Below are 22,320 nucleotides of genomic sequence, written 5' to 3' on the forward strand. Positions count from 1 at the left end.
TAGATGTGTCCATTGATGGTGTTAATGGAATAGTAATAGTTTGAACCTCTTATGTTTACCTTCTAGCTTGGTTGATGTTGATGGCTAAACTAAGTTCAACAGTAAAAACATTCACTATCTTTTGCATTCTAGAAGTAAAATAACTTTCTAAACCCTTTTATCTCTTTGCAATTTATTTGGTTGAATAGTTGAGTTAATGGCCATTGAATGAATACTGTAAATCAATTTTTGATGTCCTACATATCACATCATCACGGAGTGAAAGTCCAAAAAATACGAACAAACTTTGGGGTTGTCCAATTTGATCACACAATCAATAGATATTGTTTAGCATATGAATGAACTTATTCTAGAGGAAGTTTGAGATTTGGTGTTTCATTTAGAATACTAAGTATTTGATTCTGCATATGGTAGTTGCATAAAACTCACATCAACGGGTCCTAATACCATTATCATTCTACTGTGTTGGCATATTTAATCAAAGGGGAAAGACAAACTATTAAATATGGGTAGAAGTCAACACACAAAATTATTAACAAAGAAAAATCCGCTATAGAATATTTACCTCGTAAGTAGCCATCGGCATGGTTATATTATCATTGTATTCTAGTTACAAGTTCTTATGAAGTGTATATCTATATATAGAGAGGGAAGACATGCTTAATGACCAAAAGAAAGAAACACGGAAAAACAAAGGTCCCGCTCGTTGCCAACACTGACAAATGAAGCATCTCTTACCACTGACAATGTGATAAAAGAACTCTGTAGTTGTATTTACACCAAAACAATAAATTACTGTTCATACATTTTTTTTCACTAATGCATTCTCAGCTTCCAGAAAGATGGCTATTGGGAGTTACATTTATAAAAATAATGTTTACTAACAATTGGAATTTGTAAGACCAGAAAGACGATAGCTACAAGAAAGTAATTTATGAATAGTCACCCATTAATCAAGGCATGCCAAAGCTCTTGTGGAGAATTTGTAAACAAAGCTTCAGATGCATTTGACTTGGCGAGCCAAAACCCTCTCTTTACTTCACTACCCAGCTGACCCACAAACCACTCGGCATGACCATGAAGTATTTGATGTGTAATTACCAGGGTTTCTTCTTTTGCATATTGAAGCACGGGAGAAATCTCTCTTCCAAGAAAAATCCCTGGCAGTAGTTCTGGTCCCCACTCCTTTGTAAACCGTTTCTCTTTACCAAGAGACTCGTTGCACAAGTATTTTGGTGTTGATGCTTTACAACAAGCACATTTATGTAAAACCATCCAGTCATTTGGTGCCACAGGTCCACCGGCTCCATGTTCTACATGCTTAGCAAGTGCTCCGATATGCATACTTCGTAAAGACTTAGCTTCCCAATCAAAAACCCTCTCTTGCTGGCACAGAAAACATACATAGCATTATATTAAATCATGAGATTCAAAGATGAATGTTGTCCATCAATAAAAACAATTTATGTAAGCAGCAAAATAGGATTTTAAAAGTAAGAATGGTGCTGTAAAATAAACGAGGTATGTCCTGAGACATAGTTTGCTCTGACCTCAAGTGGCATATTCAAAATAAGTCCTCGGGAGCCACTACATCTTCTGTGCTCATAAAGGAGCACCTAAGGAATAAACAAACAAACAAACAAGGGTTTGAATTAAAGAAACATCATCAAAAAAGAAAATGTTACAATGCAAACGGTATTAAATAAAACTGAATAGAAGGTAAAATACTCACAACAGAACCATAGAAATAAGAGGAAGGCATTGCAGCGGTCGCCACCAACAAAGTGCCAGGGTGTAGACCTGGTCGACCAGATCCTAATTTCCTTTCTAGCATGCTGCACCCAACAGTCTTGTCAAAATCATCCAATGCACATAATATCCTTGAATTATATTTACAAAAATTGAGAATAAGGCCAGTTTAATTAAGCAATACGGGCTCGTGGATTGAAAACATTGATGTTATCACATCTTTTTGAAATAGGATTAATAATAAATTAAAAGATGAGATTTTTTTTTTTAAAAATTAATTAAAAATATAAAAGAAAATTAAAACTAACATAATTTAAATAGCTAAGTTTAACTAATGGTCAAAAGGCATGAAATGAGAAGTGATTCTCACTCTCAAATGTGAGATATAAAACGGATAGAGAAGAACTTCATTTGAAAGGTGGATAGATGGAGGAAGGAAGAAAGAATAGAGAAAAGGAATTCAAGAATCATTAGTGTAAGAAGAATGGAATGAGAAGAAGATAAGGAAGTGACTGTTTCAAAGGGACAGCCATGATGAAGGGTTATGACCCACTCACTAGGTGTTATTTGCGAAAGGTTGTGACCATTATGAAGAGGTATGACTTTCTGTCATATTGGAAGATATAAAGGGGAGAAGGATTCATTTGAAGATACTAAAAGCGGGCATGAATTTGAAGAATGATATGTTATTCTCAAAGGGCAACAATGAAAAGTGGTAACTAAAATCTTATGAAAGGTGGTAATCCTTCCACCAATAAGGTATAAAGGAGAATTCATTCCAAGCATTGAAGGAGAATTTATAATTGGTAAGAAAGCATCATTCCTTCCAGCCTGAGGCAGACAAACATTAGTTGAAGCAACTAAAGAATATCTTTCCTATTCATAGCAAAGTTAAGATTGAATGTAAAAAACATGAGAAAATCCAAAAGGAAGAATATTAGTGCTGATCTAGAGCAGTCCTAGAGTAGATAAATATAGAGATCATTTCAAATTTGTTTTGAAGCATACTAAAAAAATGTCCGAGACATATTGAGAAAATGTTTGAAGCATATTGGAGTGAACTTGTAAGCGGCAAGGCAAGGTTAGACCCTCTTTTTGGCTCTTCCTAGCTTATGAGCAGCAAGGAACGGTTAGGCCCCCCTCTTGGAACATGGGAGCTATAAAGTAGAGTGAGGCCCTCTTTCTAGCTCTAAGTTGCTTATGAGCGGCGAGGTGGAATTAGGCCCCCTTCCTAGCTCATGGGAGTAGAAAGGCAGGTTAGGCTCTTTTAGCTCTGGTGGCTTATGAGCATCAAGATGAGGTTAGGCCCCCTTCCTAGCCCATGGGAGCAAAAAGGTGAGGGTTAGGCCCTTTAAATGGCCCCCTTCCTTGCTCCTAATGAACCTTTTGATGTGCTTACGTTTTGCAAATCCAAATACTAATTTTTTTCTTCTTTGATCCTACCAGCCTACATGGTGAAATTAGTCAATGGATGCATTCTAGTAAATGAAAAGTGATCTAACAATACGCGTATGCTTTGTGTCTGTATATATCATGTGTATACTTTGTGTCTTTATGTGTATGTTCTATGTTTGGTTCATACTTGATGTGTTTCCAGTTGTCTGCTACAATGATTAATTCAAACATATTCCTATCATCATGTGTTCTCTATTTTTCATTGATTTAGAATATGAGAATAACTAAGAGTGTTTTTTTAATGTCACAGATGTGTCATGCTTTTTATCTTCATCTTAATATAATCTCTAGTCCGGACACACTAGGATTCCCCTTTGATGTGCCATCAAAGACAATTTTAATCCAACCATTACCTGGTGCTAACCAATTCATCAATTTGTCCCAAGTGATTGATAGATGAACCTGTTTCAGCCCAAGTACAGGCCTAAAACTTGTATAGGTCCAATATATCTAAATGATACTCTTGACAAGGTTGTACAGACGTTTGGCCACATTTGTAAGAAAGGCAGCCATACTAACCTATTTAGAGATAGCCTTTTCAATCAGATTGAAGATCTATAACAGACTTCCCCCTTGTCTTGGAAGACGTTGATTTCTTTTTGCCATACCTCCCATATTAATGTTGACAAACCAATGTACCAAATAATTGAAAATAAGGACTAGCTTTTCTTTGTTCTCCCCATCTACTGCAACCAAGACCACCATTCTTTTGGTAAACAGATATACAAAATAAATGCAAGATATTGCAACTTGTAATGTCCCCTTTTCGAGACATTAGAGAATTTTTAGGCCAACCCATATTTATATTAATATTGACTTATGGAAAACTTAATGCAGAATCATTGAAGTCAATTTAATATTATACATGGGGTTAATAAGAGACGAATTGACAAAAGCAAAAGGACGGGAATAAGGAAGCTAAAGAGTCACAAATTGGGTCCTTCAAAGGAGGATCCCATTTTGACCATGCTTGTATTTGGGAGTTTGTTTCAGATTTCTCTTTGAGAAAAGGAGAAGCTTTGGCTTTTAGTTTTCCAGAACCTGAGGATGAAAACCTTCAAGCTCTTCTCAATTGATCGAACACCAACCCAATTCAGCTTGGAGTGCTGAAAGATCCCCAATACCAGAGGTCTTGGAAATTTTTGTTTGTTTTACAATTTGAGTCTTTGGCTAGCATTTGTCATCTCTAGAAGACTTTGCTCAATTCTGATTTTTATTGTTTTCTTGCTGGTTTTTCAATTGTTTTTGGATTTTTGAAGATATATGGAACAATAAAAGATAACTAACGGGCACATGACGCTTGAGTCACCCCTTCGAAAAGGTATATGTACACCGTCCGAGATGGACTTTGGAATAATCATTGTAGTCATTGTATTCGGATTGTAATCATTGAGTGCATATATGAATAAAGTATCTGTTCTGCATTGAATCGTGCTATACTACATGTGTTAAGTTTCTTACCATGTACGGTAAACATTTCGTGTTGTTGCCAGACGTACCTGGAACAAAGGAATGGTATCAAGATTAATGCCGAATTTGCTTAACAAGGATAGGAACAAGGTTAAAAATAAGCATGAACTACGTACAACACAAGAAATTTTAATTTTAGCACAGCAGGTAGAGGCTTCAACAGATTGTCGAGAGGCACTGAAGGGGTGAAGAGGCACAAACGAAGGGAGTGCACTCACCTAGTAGGCTGAGTGCCGAGGAATTGCTAGAGGAGACTCAACAACGATTAAATTTGGTGGAAGAAACAAAGGAGGAGTTTCTTAACTTGTATACGCCGAGGGGAGAGTGTCTGAACGGAAACAAAATAACTCGCACGGCTCGGAGTACCAAGGGAGCACAAGCGTAGAGTGAACTCTTCGTTCCTGACACGCCAGACGAACAAATACAGGCGGAGAATCGAACAACTTCATTTGAAGAGGACCTTTCACCAAGCAACGCGGTTGTTGGAAACAAGACTATTATACAGAACAGCGCGGGTGTTCAGAACAGCGTGGGTACACATGTACCTCAGAATCAAAGAAAAGTAGTGATGGCAGGTCCTAAAGAAAAATTACCCAAGTTTAACAATGATGGTACAGCAGATCCTATCCGACAATGCAAAACATGTGAAACCATATGGACGGCAAATGGCAATACGGATGAGGACGATTGACTTAGAGAGTTCCCAATGACCCTACAAGGTGTGGCAATAGATTGGTTTTCCGACACCGATCCTCAGAAACTCACTACATGGGCGAACGTTAAAAAAGAATTTATAGCAAAGTTCAGATTGCTTCGGGACGATAATGAAATAGTAGCAGAGATATATAGTACTAAAGAAGGGAAGAATGAAACAGTCCGGGCCTATGCCAAACAACTGAAAGAATTGATTGGGAAGATGGAAAGTCAACCAGCGGATGGTTTGTGGAGGGGCTATGACCGGCTCTAAAAAAGAAGATGAAGTTAGTACCACCGATGTCGTACACTGACGCCTATAGTCGTGCAATGGATTTAGAAAGTGAACAAAAGACAAGTAAGAAGAAAAAGCATAAATCCTCTAATTCAGATGATTCATCCTCTGAAAGCAACAGTAGTGATGAGGAATCGAACAAAAAGGTGCGAGCATTATAGAAAGATATGCTTTGAATGATGAAAGAATTTAAGAATTTGAAAAAGAATCCAAACACAGTGAAGGGAGAACCGTGGTGCACAGATTGCAAAGAGGATGGCCATACGAAGGGCTCATGCCCGAAGAAATAGTTTTGTAACATTTGCCAAGTGGCAGAACATTCCTTGAAAGAGTGCCTGTTTAATATGAAAGCAAAAGGACACCAGTAGGTGTTACTAACGCAGGAAGCGTCCAACAGCAATAACACAAGCAACGATGCAACTTCGGGTGGATATCACAACAATAAGACACGGAAGGGGTGGAAACAACAACAATAACAACGGAGGCCGGAGTCGAATACAGTACGATGCGAGTGGACAGTCGATGATACAGTGTCAGGCATGCAATCTTTGGGGTGACTTCGCTAGGGACTGTACTGCAAAGGAGACGCCACAGCTACTGTGCAAATGGTGTGGTCCAGGGGACCACGAAGATTCAAAATGTCCAAAACAAGGGGTAAATCTATTAAGCATTGAAATGTGTGATGAGAAAGTACTGGCAGTTACACGGGAACAGCCAAGGAAAGCGAAATATCCGGATGCAGAAGAAGAGAGGCTACAAAAAGCACATACAGAGATAGAAAAGCAGATGAAAGCATAGAAATCACAAGTAAAGGACACTACGGAAACTTCAAAAAGGAGCTTGGTGGAACAAAACATGATGAAACAGATAATGCAAAAAGAAGTGTTGATTAAACTAAATGACCTCCTTCTCACAATGCCACAGTTGCGTACGGCCATTATGAATATGACACCGTCCCCAAGAGTGATGGAGGAAGCAAGGAATAGTAAGGGAACAACAGCAGTAGACCCGATGCTATTGGCACTTACAACAAGAAGACACCCAACAGTAGTGGAGATGGGCATTTTGGGTACTATGCTGACGGATACAATTGTAGACAGAGGATCGGGTGTGATCGTGCTACCAAAAGATATTTGGAAAAAGCTTGGACAACCCACTCTATGGCCATCTACTTTCCAGTTACTCACAGCAGATCAACATGGGATAAAGCCGTTGGGAACTTTGATGGCACAGCCAGTAAAAATTGGGACAACCATTTTTACTGGATTTTGTGGTCATCCCACTGAAGAGAAAGGGTTCGACGCCATATTGGAACGGGGGTCGCTGGTGCAAGCAAAGGTAAAACATGATTGGAAACGGAACACCCTGTCCATGGAGAAAGGAGGCAGGAGATTTATAATCGATTTGCATACACAAATGGTAGGGGAAGAAGCAGCGTCGTCGGACTCAGAAGGCGAAGGCGAGAATAATGACGAAGGAAAAAAGAGGATGGAACCAAGTGAAGAAGGGGTGTTGAGATTAGGAGGGTCAATTGATGACAACCTGGATTCAGTGAACAGACTGCTACACTGGCAAATGGAAGATTACGAGGTCTTTCTGAGCTGCAACATGTTGGGTGTTGAAGAAGAAAATGTAGGCAATGAGTTGCCGAAGGAGTACAGTGAACTAAAGGAGGGAGAAGTGCAGGTGGATGAAACACCGGCCCATATGTTCAATGAAGATAAACTGATGAAGTACGAAGAGCCTACAATTAAAACAATGAACTTGGGTGATGAGGGAAATCTGAAAAACATTTTGGTGGGAGATGATTGGAACCCAGTGTTGAAGGCGGCAGCATTCAAAATATTCATGGAGTACAAGGATTTTTTGCTTCGACGTATAAGGACTTAAAAGGAGTACCACCAGAGCTATGTGTCCATTGGATACCATTAATCGAAGGTGCAATACCCGTGCGAAAGTGACTGTACCGAATGAATAAGAACTATGGAGCACGGGTCACGAAAGAAATCGATAGGATGTTGGAGGCAGGAATCATTTTTAAAGTGCAGACAAGTGACTGGGTATCACCGATCGTGATATCCCTGAAAAAGGACACAACACAAATAAGAATGTGTGGATTTTCGATGTCTAAATGCCGTAACAATTAAAGACCCGTTCTCAATACCATTTACAGATAGCATTTTGGAGGAAGTAGCAGGACATGAAATTTATTCATTCATGGACAAATTCTCAGGGTACAATCAGATATCCATCGCTGAGGAGGGCAAATTAAAAATGGCATTCATTGTGGAGGATGGGGTATACGCATACAACAAGATGCCATTCGGATTATACAATGCCCCAACGACATTCCAAAGGATTATCTTACACATATTTGATAAAATATCTATCAGAAGTTTTAAGGCGTTCTTAGATGATTGGTCAATTTTTAGCATAGAGGAGAAACACATAACGGCGCTCGGAGAATGCATGGAGAGGTGCAGACGAGCAAGATTGGCGTTGAACCCAAAGAAGTGTAGGTTTATGGTGCCACAAGGAAAGCTGCTCAGACACATAGTTTGTAAAGAAGGATTGAAGACGGATCCAAACAAGGTCTGCGTAATCTTGGAGATGCCACCTTCAACGGATGTATCGGAAGTAAAGTCATTTTTAGGGAACATCGGTTATTACCGGAGATTTATTAAAAACTTTGCAAAAGTTTCTTATTCGCTAGACGAACTCACCTGCAAGGGTGAACCTTACAAATGGGAGGCTGAACAAAATGAAGCTTTTGAGGGACTGAAAACAAGGTTGGCCACGGCTCCAATTTTGGCCTATCCAAATTGGGACAAAGAATTTCATGTTCATGTAGATGCATCAAATTATGCTATGGGAGCAACACTGGCACAAACTGGTGACCACGGATTGGACCATGTAGTATATTTTGCAAGTAGATTGTTATCAAAGGCAGAGAAAAACTATAGTACGACGGAGCGAGAGGCGTTAGGGATGGTATACGCAGTGCAAAAGTTTAGACATTACTTGTTGGCCACTCCATTCGTATTCTACGTTGATCATCAGGCGCTGCTAAACTTGGTAAATAAGTCGATTATTCAAGGAAGAATAAGTAGATGGTTGCTATTATTACAAGAGTTCATATTTAAGATCGTGGTATGGCCAGGAAAAAGTCATGTGACTGCAGATCACTTGTCGAGAATAAAATCAGGGGAGCCACCTGAGGGAATTAATGATGATTTTCCAGATGCGCAGCTATTTCATGTTACAGTACTACCTAGTACACATATTGGAGAATATCTATTGACGGGGCAGTTTCTGAGTGACATACCACCAAATGAGAGATGGAAACTGGTGCTGAGGAGCCAGACGTTTGAGTTAATCAATGGGCTATTATACAAAATGGGACCGGATCAGATTCTAAGGCGGTGCGTCCTAGAGGAGGAAATTCCAAAGGTACTAAAGGAAGCACATGAAGGACCAGCAAGACACATGGGGCCAGATACAACTGCGCAGAAGATAATTCTTGCAAGACTATGGTGGCCAACCATATATAACGATGCCAAGGTGTGGGTTGTTGCATGCGATACATGTCAGCGAGCCGGGAAACCATTGAAGAGAGACTTTATGCCTCTAAATCCCTCGCATGCATAGGAACTTTTTGAAAGACGGGGATTGGACTTCATCAAAACCAGAAGGTGCCAATACATTGTGGTAGCAACAGAGTACCTGACTAAATGGGTGGAGGCACACGCATTACCGGATAACTCGGCAGTAAGCACAGCAAGATTTATTTATGAGAAAATTATTACAAGGTACAGGATCCCTCTGCAGATGACAAGTGATCGGGGAGGACACTTTGTTAACCATGTTATCCGAGTACTTACTAGTGAATTTAAGATCTATCATTCATTGTCAAGCCCGTATCCAAGAGCTAATGGACAAGCAGAAGCAACGAACAAGATCCTAGTCGAAGTAATTTATAAATCCTGTGCAATTGAGGGAGAAGATTGGGAAGAAAAGTTACCATCAACCCTATGGGCGTACCAGACTTCATATAAAGTAACTATAGGACATACCCCGTTTCAGCCGATGTACGGACAGGATGCAATGGTAACAATAGAATTCATGGTATCGAATTTGAGGATAGCAATTGAGAACAAGTTGGGCGACATGGAAGGCTTAAGGGAGAGATTGTGCAATTTGAACAAACTTGATGAGCGACGGCTGCAGCCACAGCGGGCCATCGGAGTTACACAAAACAGGTGGAAGGCATGGCACGATAAGCACTTAAACAAGTTTCAACCGGGCTAGTTAGTATTGAAGTATAAGGGATGGAATGAAATCAGGCCTAGAAAGTTCAAAGTCAGTGGGTCGGAGCGTACAAGATACGGGAAGTTGGATATAATGGGGCAATTAAGTTATGGACACTAGACGGAAATGAAATACCAGATGCAATAAATGGATCGAAGTTAAAAATATACCATGAACGAAATGGTCCCTTCGCCAACAAACAACTAAGAAAAGAAAAAACGTCTGTAAATAATGTATATATGTATAATAAGTAATAAAATATAGAAGTTGAACATAGTTTTAAACTGCCAAGTAATAAAACTATAGTTTTAAAGCATGAAGTAATAAAGTAGTAAAACATGAAGGAACAGGAAGCAAAATTTGGAATATGACTGGAACTATAAACATTAAAAAGCAATGAGAAACAGGGGCTACCGTATGGCCTTAAGGGTCATAATATGAAAGCAAAATCCAAAATTATTATTGGGAGAAGTTAAAGACCATATGGCCACTGCTGAAATAAGGAGTTAAAGACCGTACGGCCACTGCTGAAATAAAGAATTAAAGATCGTACGGCTAGGTAAAGACACATTATGAGCAGAGTCACAGTACGTTGGAAAGATAGAAAGAAGAGTTATAAAAGACCATACAGCTAGAGGAGAGCCAAAAGAAATTTGAAGCCGTACACCTAGAGGAAGAGCACAGGAGGAATTGGAAGCCGTACGGCCAAAGGAAGAACACATTAAAAGTAGAAAACCGTACGTTGGTGGAGAACAGCATAGCCATACAGCCAAAGGTATATGAAAAGGCAATCATACTGTGTTAAAAAGAGAGCACTGTACGGCAAGACAGTGGAATTGAAGCCGAAATAAGGACCATACGGCCATCCAGGAAGGAAAACAGGAGTCTACGAATTTATTACATCTTCAAATTAGCAATGTAAAGACCATATGTGTATGGTAAAAGGAAGCAACCAGAATTGGAAGACCGTACAGTCGAGACAAACATTTCAAAACGGGACCGTATGGTGACACCGTACGGCCAGTGGAGACCAATATATGCCTAAGGGAAAAAAAGTAGAATAAAAGTGGAGACACGAGACCGTACGGCTGGAGGCACATAAAAGGACAACCCCATACAGTGTTTTAGAAAGGACTCGCGGCGAGATAAGGAAGCTGGAAAAGGGCCCTACAGCCACAACAACAAAGCAAATAGGCTGATCATGTACCGAGCATTCAAAAACCATACGGTGTGCAGTGGAGACAATTGAAGTCCGTACAGAATACAAGATTAAGACTAGTCATTGTTTAAGCCAAGCCATACTAGGAGGAGCCGATTCAGTGAAGGAATTGTGTAGTTGTACTTCACTAAGCTTAAGGGAAGCCGTACAGTACAGACGCTAAGAGAGGAATTTGTAGCAAATTTTGTATGGAAAACAAATGCCCTAACGGTTTGTGATTTATTCACAAAACGACAAAGAAGTGACAATTATGCAATCAGCTGGAAAGAGGGCTTGGAAAAAGAAACTAGACGAAGACGCTGCCACGAACAAGAATGTGAAAACATTGCCATCAGAATCCGTGTAGCAGTAGGGACCAGTGCAGTTGCAAGTAAGAAGAAAGTAAAGTAACCAAAGCAACCGGGAGACATTCCTACAGTACAGAGTGTTACATTCGAAAGGTTAAATGGTATAGAATGACGGAAGTGATGGTAGGAGACTCCAGACAACCACCAAGTGAAGGCTAGTATTCGTAAAGCACAGGTAGAATGGGTAGTGCAAATGTCAGTATTTTGCATCAGAGACTACGAAGGGTTTTTGCGCATAATGATAGAAACGTATGACAGGTTCTCTCAAACCAATACGTTAGAATATCTTGGTTGCAATTTAGTAGTATCATTCAAACCGGCTGATTTTACACGGGTATTTGGCATACCTGGTCATGCTCAAGGCGGAAGAAAAATAGAAAGCAAACCAAAAAAGATGAGCCATGAAGTGAAGTTAAGTTGATACAACTTGTGTGCAGAGACCTGTCGCAGGCAGAACAGGAAGCTCTTTCAAACACGTCCAAGGGCAAAGGGTTAAAGAAATCTAATATTCAGGAGGGTCACTGGCGTTGTTTGATAGACATAGTGAAAAGTCGCCTCACAAATTCGAGCCGCGCTTTGGATATCTCTTTCCCCCATGTAGCAATGATGAATGGCATTTTGCACGGCAAGGTATATGACAAGGCCGCATTGTTGGCCGAACGGATGTCGGAATTTATGACATTGCAGCACAAAACATTTTATATGCCGCATTATGCTATCGATTTGTTCTTGCATGCAACGACACGGATGATCTCCAATGATGCACTGGAGGCCAAACCGGGACCACTCACGCCTGGCAAACCACCTATTATGCAGTGGAGGCATTTGGATACACTTGGCACTAAATCCATCAGACAAAAATGACCAAGGCCAAACGGTGGGAACACAGATAGTGGTCTAGAGGAGACATCTTCAGAGGAGAGTGGGACTAAGGGGGAAGAGAGAGAACAAGGTAGAGGTGATCACTACTGCACCATTGAGATTTCCATGGCCTGTACTTTCGGCTATGACACACTTGGTTCCTATGGGCATACATGGCATTCCAAGGTTTGGTCAGTTCAAGCAGCCAGTGGTGATGACACCAGTTTCAGCTACGACACAGCCCACCATAGAGACACAAGCTATAGCGGAGGCACATCCGTCACCAACGGAGATAGCAGCTCCGAAGGTAATGATGGAGCCGGCTCGTGAGACTCTACCAGAGATAAGAGATGAGATTTTGGTACCTGATACGGAGATGGACATAAAACAAGGGTAATGGAGGTATCAGCAGGCGAGGAGTTAGGGACATCAGGTGTTCGATTGGATGTAGTGGGTTCTGATGTGGTGGTTAACTGTTGGCATCACCTGAGTGAGACAGAGAGCCGAACCCAAAAGTTGAGTGCTTACTTGAGTACACAGTTCCACCAAACCCTGGCGCCTCAAGTGATGTACATGTCGACACCCACATGGGAAGCAGTTCCGAAGAACCCATTACAGGAGGTTGGGCAGACACAAGGTGAGGGAGTACCGCACAGCGCTGTTGAGCGTATGGCGGAAGCAATGGAGAGGGCTATGGGTGCACAGCAGGAACACCTAGTAGCGCGGGAGCTAGGGATGAGAGACATTTCTTGCTGATGTAGCAGCTCTAGCAACTCGGGCTTGCCAGGTGTTAGACTCGACAAAAACTCAGGCGTTGGATTCAGTGGTGAAGGAGCTGGAAATGGTCATATCTTTTATGAGGTTGGGATTACAATTTGTTTTGAGGAGCGAGGATGGCCGGATCTGAAGATTGCGGAGATGCGGCAGGACTGGACCACGACGAGAGATCCTGGTATGGAGAGCCGGGTAGAGGCTTTGACTCGTGAAATAGTGAAGTTACACAAGGAGGCGTATTACACTCTTCGGAAGAGTCAGGCAGATCAGGTAGCAGCTGAGAGAGCTCAGGAGGAGTCAGCTGCCAAGTTAGCTTCAGAGAGGGCAGCCTAGGAATTTGAGAAGGTGCCCTGGCAATCCGAGAGGACAGCCCTATTAGACAGATAGAGTCAACTACAGAAGTTGGCAGCAGAAAAAGAACAAGTGGCAACAGGAAAAGAGAAAGAGTTGGGAGAAATTGCAGAGATGATGCAGTCAACCCTAGAGCTTCAGATGGAAGCAGAATTAGAACTAAAGATTAGGAAAGAGCAAGTCTACAAGCTACGGGCAAAGCTGAACAAGTTGAGGGCACGGACGGCCACTACGCCAGGGACGCATCCCTTTGTTTAGTATTTATGCATTGATGTATTTTGTTTATTTTGAATTGTGTTGTATTGTCGTCCGAAGACGACTTTTCTTTTGGGGGGGATGATGTTGTCGATAAAACATATATTGTAGCTGACAGGTATAATAGTATCCGAACAGGGGTGTGATGCTTAAGTCACCCCTTCTGAAAGGTATATGTACACCGTCTGAGATGGACTTTGGAATCATCATTGTAGTCATTGTATTCGGATTGTAATCATTGAGTGCATATATGAATAAAGTATCTGTTCTGCGTTGAATCATGCTATACTACATGTGTTAAGTTTCTTACCCTGTACAATAAACACTTAAAATGAGGATCCCATTTTGACCATGCTTGTATTTGGGAGTTTGTTTCAAATTTCTCTGTGAGAAAACGGGAAGCTTTGGCTTTTAGTTTTCTAGAACCTGAGGACAAAAACCTTCAGGCTCTTCTCAGTTGATCAAACACCAACCCAATTCAGCTCGGAGTGCTGAAAGATCCCCAATACCGGAGGTCCTAAAAATTTCTGTTTGTTTTACAATTTGAGTCTTTGGCTAGCATTTGGCATCTCTGGAAGACTTTGCTCAATTCTGATTTTTATTGTTTTCTTGCTGGTTTTTCAATTGTTTTTGGATTTTTGAAGATATATGCAAAAATAAAAGATAACTAACAAACAAATGTGAACTACATATAATAAACACATTCATTATTGAAAATACTTGACAATCTGGAAATGCCTCAAACTGGACCAGGCATAATAATCAGATTTTTGCATTCGAATAGAAAGATTGCCAATGTTGATTGCTGCTGCCCACAAATGCAGTTGACGCCAATTGAGAAAGGATTTTACAATTGCAAATGATGATACTTTGCAGTTCTCAAACCCTTGTATGCACTTTCCAATCAATGACATGGCCTGATAATGTAGAATGATGCCCAAACACAAACCGACCTGCCTCAAATACAGACACCTCAGCTGCAAATAACGGCCGCCCAGCTAAAAATGGGTCTCCCACAAATGCAAAGTTGTCTAGGAATAAATAGATTGCTCCTCTGATCTCACTGCTCAGAATTCAATCACCCAAGGACTTGTTGAGGTTTGCGTCCCGACAATCCAAACTTGAGGGTTTCGTCCCAAGCCACAAAATCGCTCTCCCAAAGCAATTCCAAATATCATAAGTTCAAAATGTCAAAAGATACTCCACAATTAAGCTCTCATCTCCTTATATCTCCTCCCAAATGTAAATCAAACCCTAGAGGAGAAATATACTTTGCACTTTATAATAAAATAATATTTTCTCAAATAAAGGCGTCCAGCTAGAGGGAAAACATTACTTTATTAAAATATCATAACTCAAGGAGCCAAAAGGTCTCCGGATAGTGAAAAATAGGTTATAATAATTCGAGACCTTTCCAACAAGCTATAACACATAGGCATATCTGACCAAATGAGGCAATTATCCCCTCATTACTCTGAAATGGCTATATAAATAGCCTTATTATAATTTATTTAATAGCTAACTTGGGAAATATTTAATTATATTAAAATATTTCCCATATAATCTCTAATAGCCCAAAACAACTAACAAAGCATGAAACTAACCCCCTGTCTCTGTCTGAAACCAAACAAGATGGGTCAACTAGCAATCCCATCCCTAAAATCTAGGGGTGCTCCTGGAAACTAGGGAACACGCCCTACCCTCTTGAAACTGAAACCAAGGAATGGTCCCCTGGAGCCTCAAATCTAGAAACCATCACAACCTTCTAAAAATTAGGGAATTCCCCTAAAATCAAGGAACTACGCCCAACTGGTCCACAAATTGCCTGAAACACCAAATCCGGTCACTAAATATCCTGTGTGAGTTTCTATCCACCACTACTAGCCTACGAGATCCCCATAATAGGCTGACTCACATGTCTCTACTAGGACAGGCTAAAGAGGGGACATGACAAGTGGATTCGAGACGGAATTCATCATTGTGCTTATAGTTTCCTTTTGAGATTTCCACTGTATAATTGTTTTTAAGATTGGATTTGGATATCTAATCATGTTATTGTATTGCTGGTTATTATAATACAATAGAAAATCTGAATGTTGTTTTGGACGGAGTATTTTTAACGAGCATTTACTATTTATATTGTTGGTTTTATTTGCAAAAGATAAATGTATTCTGAAAATTATTTTTGAGAAAGTTTGGGTAAAATATCCATTCAAGATATAACAGTGGTATCAAAGCAGTGTATCTTGCCATCCTATGAGGTTCAAAAGCATCAATGAAATTCTCATTAAAATTCTTACACTTGTGGGTCTGATTATATTGTATTATTAGAGGAACTTATTTCCTAATGCGAGATGATATTGCAGAAGATTATTTAGGGTGGAAATTTTATCAGACAGTCAGAATAAAGATTAACTCTTTTGAAAACCTTCATGGCATGAACTTCGTACAAAAAGGACCTCGGTATTATGTCATTGTGCAACTTCTTACAAATTTCATATTGGTGACAGAATATCTTGGACTTATCATTACCGGTTGCAGAACGTATCAAATTTCTATTGATAAAGACTAATACTTAATTTAGATTTGGGTATTGGAAAGAGATTTTTGCTGAAATTCATTTAGGTTATAGAAAGGTAATGGCAAACTTTTGAGCTTATTTGCTACTGCCGAAGAACATCAAACAAAGTTGCCGAGAATTGAAATAATATCGGTGGGGCTTGATTTCTATTAATAAATCATCGCGAGACCACATTTTTTTAATTGGCGAAGGCAAATACTATAATGGGATCCTTGAAATAAGCTTCCACAGAACTCTTGTGTCTTGTAGGAACACTAATTTTTGGGTGTTATGAATGCTCTCCTGAAGCCGTTTAACAATCCCATGGAAAAAGACTCGAGCAATGCCTCAGCTTAGAGCCGATAATCATGGAGGGATCATTGTTGTGAGTGTTAGAGAAATTATATTAACTTTTAGAGCATTACAAGTCATGCGTAGGTTGGAAGTTGTATTGAGTTTGTCGTCTTTTTTGAAGAAAGAATACAACTCTTCAATGAAAATTTGTAGAAGGTTTTTGTCAGGTGTTTCTTTGAGCACTATAGAGTTGTAGCCCTTAAGCAGTTAGTGGTCTTGTCGCCATGAGCTGATATGGTCTTGGGACCACCGTTGAATCTAAATATTGGTTTAAGCAGGAACAATTAGTGACTTGACAAGATGTGCTGAGTGCAGACTTTAGGCTCGACATTTCACAGAAAGGGAGCAAGCTCACTTGGAAACCCAGTCGAGTATAATCGCTCATTGCATTACGTTGAGGAAGTTAGAAGATTGGTGGAGAGAATTGTGTTTTCTAAAGAGGGGAATTGTGTATTTTCAAAGCAAAAACTCATTATTGTCGTGTAATTGAAATCGTCATGAGTAAAGTATATGCCATTAATTTTTAAGCATTGAACATTTGAACATCTATAGGAGTCTGCAAATTTGAGGTGACATTAGGTTCTATTTAGTAGTAACAGCAACTACAAAACCAGACGTGGTGGATCTCATAATTATTGTCTGAGAATACTTTTGCAAAATAATCCTTATAGTTCTCACCCAGAAAGGCTTACTCGTGTACTGCTAATGGCAGAGCATTGATAATGTCAGTCTGATTCCAATAGAAAGCTCTATAATTGGGCCCAAGTTTTTAAAATTTGGTAAAATTATAATTTATTACCCGCCAAGACTTAAGCCTGACATTTAGTCTTTGTTGTAAAGGAACAATTTGACGTTATAGCATTTGAAGTGAAGTAATATTTCACAAAGGTTGAGAACAGAACTATCTACAATCAACCTGAATGCTGGAGAAAAAATGATATTGACACCAGTGTGTTGGTCAATTTTACTAAGGGCAGGTAGTATGTTCCCTGGTTATGTGGCTACCATGTTATAACTGAACGCAGCAGAGCCATCCCTTATACACATGACACGATATTGAGCTTACAAATGCTTTCAAGGCATTACCAGTGGGGAAAGAGGAAACAACAGTATAGAATGTGTTAAAAAAAATTATATCATGGCTGTTATTCTTTTAACATGATATGATGCAAACAGGAGCTCTTTCCTTGAGTGGAGAAGAGTTTTGAAATACAGATCTTAAAAACTCTCGCTTGCCCCGCATAATATTGAATCTCTTTCATTCTCAACTTTAGATATTGCTATTTTAGTATTCATAACCATTGACATACTGTCTAGAGAGACACAGGTTGTGGAGCTTGAAGAATCATCACTGATTTGTTGTGAACTCTTTGAACTTGATATCAAAGAAACTTTATTCTTCTGAACAGAGAAGCTGGTAGCTGATCCTCTAGAGCTCAAGATATTATTGATAGGGTTCTTCCTTGTTGGCTATCCACCACTTTCATGCATAAGATCATTGGCTACTAGTGCATCCCCTAACAAAGCATTATGAATAGCATTCTTAATTGATGATTTAACACCAAACTCCAGAACTTTGGGGATAGAATAATTCAAATCAGGTTTTTTATTTGCAATTATGGGATTGGGCCCTAATGCAGAGTCCTCAGATCTTTTTTGAAGAAGAAAGTCCAGAAATAAACCCTTTTGATTGGTCAAAGCTTCAGATGAATGAACTATTTGGCATTTTCCTGAGCTGCAAGTAGTGAGGAGCATAACAATTTAAAAGTAGTATGAATCTGGAATTTATTACAGCAATTGAATCTGAATTTGCTTGTCGAAGATTACACATATAAGGATTGTATGTTCCAGCATTTTCTTCTGCTAAAATAACAGCTGATAATTGCTAATTCAGCTAAACTCAGAGAGACCAACATTCCTACAAACGACTTGAGAAAGTCCTTGGAAGGAAAGGGGTGAAACAGGGGTACCTCTTCTTTGTTGTAGCAGACTTAAAATGGCATCAAATGACAAACTAGAGCTAAAACAGGGAACAAGTGTTCTCAACACATTGATCCAATTGGAAGTATCTTTGACCATGGTCGAACAATTACCCCCTGATTTATTGTAGATTGCTCTTGTTCCTACAATGACAAGGTTGAGTCATCATAAGTGGTTAAGGCATTCAACGGGTGAGGTAAGGCTTCTGGTTACTTCTTGTCTGATGGAGGTCATGAGAATTTTACTGCCGCATGAACCCTATGAACAAGAAATAATGAAGGAGGTACTTCAGCTTATTATTGATGGTTTTCAGGATTTTGGGGACATTTGAAGTCATCACTTCTAAAGAAGGGTTGTCATACTAAAAATATTTGCGGAAATCGGATAGTGCAATCTTAAGCTTGATATGGGATTGTATGATTTTAACTCGCACCATGTTTCAGCATTTCTTGGGCACAGCTGGGAAAGAATACCATGCAGTATTTTTGCAGTTATGGAAACTATTATGGTTATGACCATAAACAAGACTGATACTCATTTTCAGCCTCTTATGCACATGTTAGTGATTTCAGGCAAGAACAAGATGCTTCAAAAACTACTTGTAAGTTGGTCAACCAGGCATTCAAGCAATATGAGCCAAAATTTGAGAAGTATAAACAAAAGCGGGCTAAAAAAGAGCTAAATGCAAGGGAATTACAGGTAGTATCCCAGGAAAGCAAGAACCAAATGAGGAAAGAGAAGATCTGCTTTACTTACAAGCATATTTGGTCACTCATCACACTTGTGAAGATAACAACGAAGAAGAGTCATCTCAAGAAGTGCAGATCAGCGTTGAGGAAGTTGAGGAGCCATTAGTCCAACTTCAACATGATGAAGATTGTGAGAGGGAACTCGCCCTAGATGATGGTAAGGATTGTACTAGCATCTTCTTTGGTGAATTGGAAGTGATTATTGACAAGTGTTTTCATGAGAATGTCTATCTACAAGATATGTCCAAAAATAAAAACGAACCTCTCTATGAGGGTGAACTATTTGAAAACAATGGCGTAATAGTTGATGAGATAATACATTTGAACATAGAGAAAAATTCTAAAAATAGTGCAACTGAAAATCAAGAACTAGAGCAAGGCGATGTTACTATAGGGGCTGATTTCAAGGACTAGTAAGAAATTCCATTTGAAGTTGATGATTTCGGAGTGCATAATTCAAAGGATAAGCTGAAAGTATCAAATGATATGGTCATTGTAGCCTTCATGCATTTTAATAACACCCATAAAAACATTGAAGAACCCGTGTGGAAAGTTAAAAGTATTGAAAAAGAGAAAGGTAATAGTGAATGGAAACAATATTGCAAACCTTCACTATTAAGAAGGCATTGGAAAAAATGAAATCAGATTACTTGAAATTGCTCAAAGACAAGGATACAGCCATCAAACATGCAGAAGATAAAGAGAAGGCGATAGATGAGTTATGTCTCCAACTTATGACACGATACTCATTACATCAGGCTGAAAATCAGTCTAGGACAGCCACTTCCCAAGAAGATAATCAAGAACCTACGACTAAGGAGATCATACAAATAATAGAAGGGAATCATACCCTTAGTGAGAATGAAGGAGAGCATAATTTATACATTTCACCTTGTCTATATGAGGTTCATTATGCTAAAGAAGACTACAAGGACCAGCATGAAGACAACCATGAGAACTCGGATTTTTGTGACAGCAATTGTATATCTTCACAATGCCACAGGAATACAAATGAACCAAATGGAAATAATTTACAGATTTCATTTGACGATGATATTTTCATTAATGGAAGTAGTGATTTGGTTGATGGTATTCATTGCAAACCAGGAGATGAAGGTTCTTACAGCTCACCTATTGTTTTGCCACCAAGTTCTTATGATATGGCAGTCACCTCCTTACAGATCAGTGATTTTATTTTTATGCATACCCCAGTTAACACTAGCTTCTCTGCTTGGTCTGCAATAATATTTTCAGATTTGGCTCAGCCTTTAGAAGATGGTGAGTTGCAGATTGATCTCATCTTGAAGCACATACCTTATGAGATAATTTTTCTTCTGGTACAAGGCCACAGTGACAACATGGGTATCATTCCTATTCTTGATTCAGATTATAGCAGCAGCTTGTGGTGGTCTTATGAGTTGGACTTCACAAATATTGGAGATGTTTTTGGTTTTGGTGGGGTGATCTGTGCGTTCAGTTCGCTAATTCACGATGATGAAAAGTTAAAGACACCCATTTCTACACCCAAGATCATGCTGACAGGTTGATTTCGGATCCAGGAGTTAACAAGATGGTCGTACACATCATGTGCACTACGATGAGTTGCTTCACTATCTAAGATTTGACACAATTGTGATCAGAGTAACTCAGCATGTAGGTACAGGAGTATTTTTCAGGTTGACATGGGATCCAAGGATCTTATTGGCAGATGAGTTGCATTCTTATTTCACAATTATCAATAGGAGTTTAGAGAAGCTTGCAGAATGATAAGGTATTCTGGTATTGATTGCTTGAGGGTAAGCAATCTCAAGGAGGGAGGACTGTAATGTCCGCTTTTTGGGGGACATTAGAGAATTATTACGCCAACCCATATTTATATTAATATTGACAAACAGAGAACTTGATGCAAAACTATTAAAGTCAATTTAATATTATACAAGGGGTTAATAAAAGACAAATTGGCAAAAGGACAATGATGGGAATAGGGAAGCTGAAGAGTCGCAAGTTGGGTCCTTAAAAGGAGCTCAGTTTGAACGTGCTTGTATTTTGGAGTTTGTTTCAGATTTCTCTTTGAGAAAAGGGGAAGCTTTGGCTTTCAATTTTCCATAACCTAAAGATGGAAACCTTTTAGGCTCTTCTCAGTTAAATGGATGCCAATCCGGTTAAATTTGGAGTGTATTCAAGACAGAATTCACCATTGTGCTTACAGGTTCCTATTGAGCTTTCCAATCTGACTGTGTAATTGTTTTTAAGACTGGAATTGCATATCTGGCCATGTTATTGTAACAATGGTTACCATAATACAATAGCAAATCTGAATTTTGTTTTGGACCAATGTAACCCCAGTACTGGGGTATGTCGAGACAGGGTAACGCCGAGACGAATTTCCGGGACAGGGAGAAAATGGGCCTCATTTTTGGGACGGCGGGGGGACAGCCAAGGGACAGTGGCAAGGGCAGGACGGGGCAAGCAAGATGTTGTATAGTATACATATAGAATTTGAAATGTTTGTTATGGAATGATGTTTCAGTAGAACATACCAAATTGAAATACTTGAACATATCGAAATTGCAACATGAACTAGAACAATTGAACATTCAACATAGTAACATATTACATACCCAATAGTAACATTCAAAAAACAAAATTCAAATAGAAATCCGAGTACCCATTCCAGCAGAAGCATGGTTGTGGAATGGCGGAGGTGGGGGTACTTGGGTGCGCAAGTAGCCGGTGCGGGGACGCCTCAGGGACGGGTACTTCAAGGTTTCGGAGGTGGGTGCAAGTCCCTATGTAACACTGTTTTGGACTGCGTATTTTTCATGACATTTGTTAGTTAAGTTATTGCTTTTATTTGTAAAAGATATATGTTGTTTTTCAAAAATTGTCTTTGAGAAAGT

At 39.5% G+C, this 22,320-nt stretch overlaps 1 protein-coding gene across 2 annotated transcripts in view; it reads right to left on the bottom strand.

Annotated features, from left to right (window-relative positions):
- Nucleotides 1-560: 560 nt before the first annotated feature.
- LOC149553384 (uncharacterized) overlaps nucleotides 561-22,320 on the bottom strand; it is a 116,785-nt gene continuing 95,025 nt past the window's right edge. For both annotated transcript variants that reach the window (XM_089788851.1, XM_089788850.1), the window contains exons 6-8: nucleotides 1,733-1,835; nucleotides 1,551-1,616; nucleotides 561-1,386 (exon numbers count right to left, since the gene is read on the bottom strand). In XM_089788851.1, coding sequence (XP_089644977.1) covers nucleotides 943-1,386; nucleotides 1,551-1,616; nucleotides 1,733-1,835 — 613 coding nt within the window. In that variant the 3' untranslated portion in view covers nucleotides 561-942. The remainder of the gene's footprint in view (nucleotides 1,387-1,550; nucleotides 1,617-1,732; nucleotides 1,836-22,320) is intronic.

The sequence above is a fragment of the Cupressus sempervirens genome, chromosome 6 (assembly GCF_028749045.1).
Source record: "Cupressus sempervirens isolate cs-2001-9-10 chromosome 6, ASM2874904v1, whole genome shotgun sequence".
NCBI classification, from domain to species: Eukaryota; Viridiplantae; Streptophyta; class Pinopsida; order Cupressales; family Cupressaceae; genus Cupressus; species Cupressus sempervirens.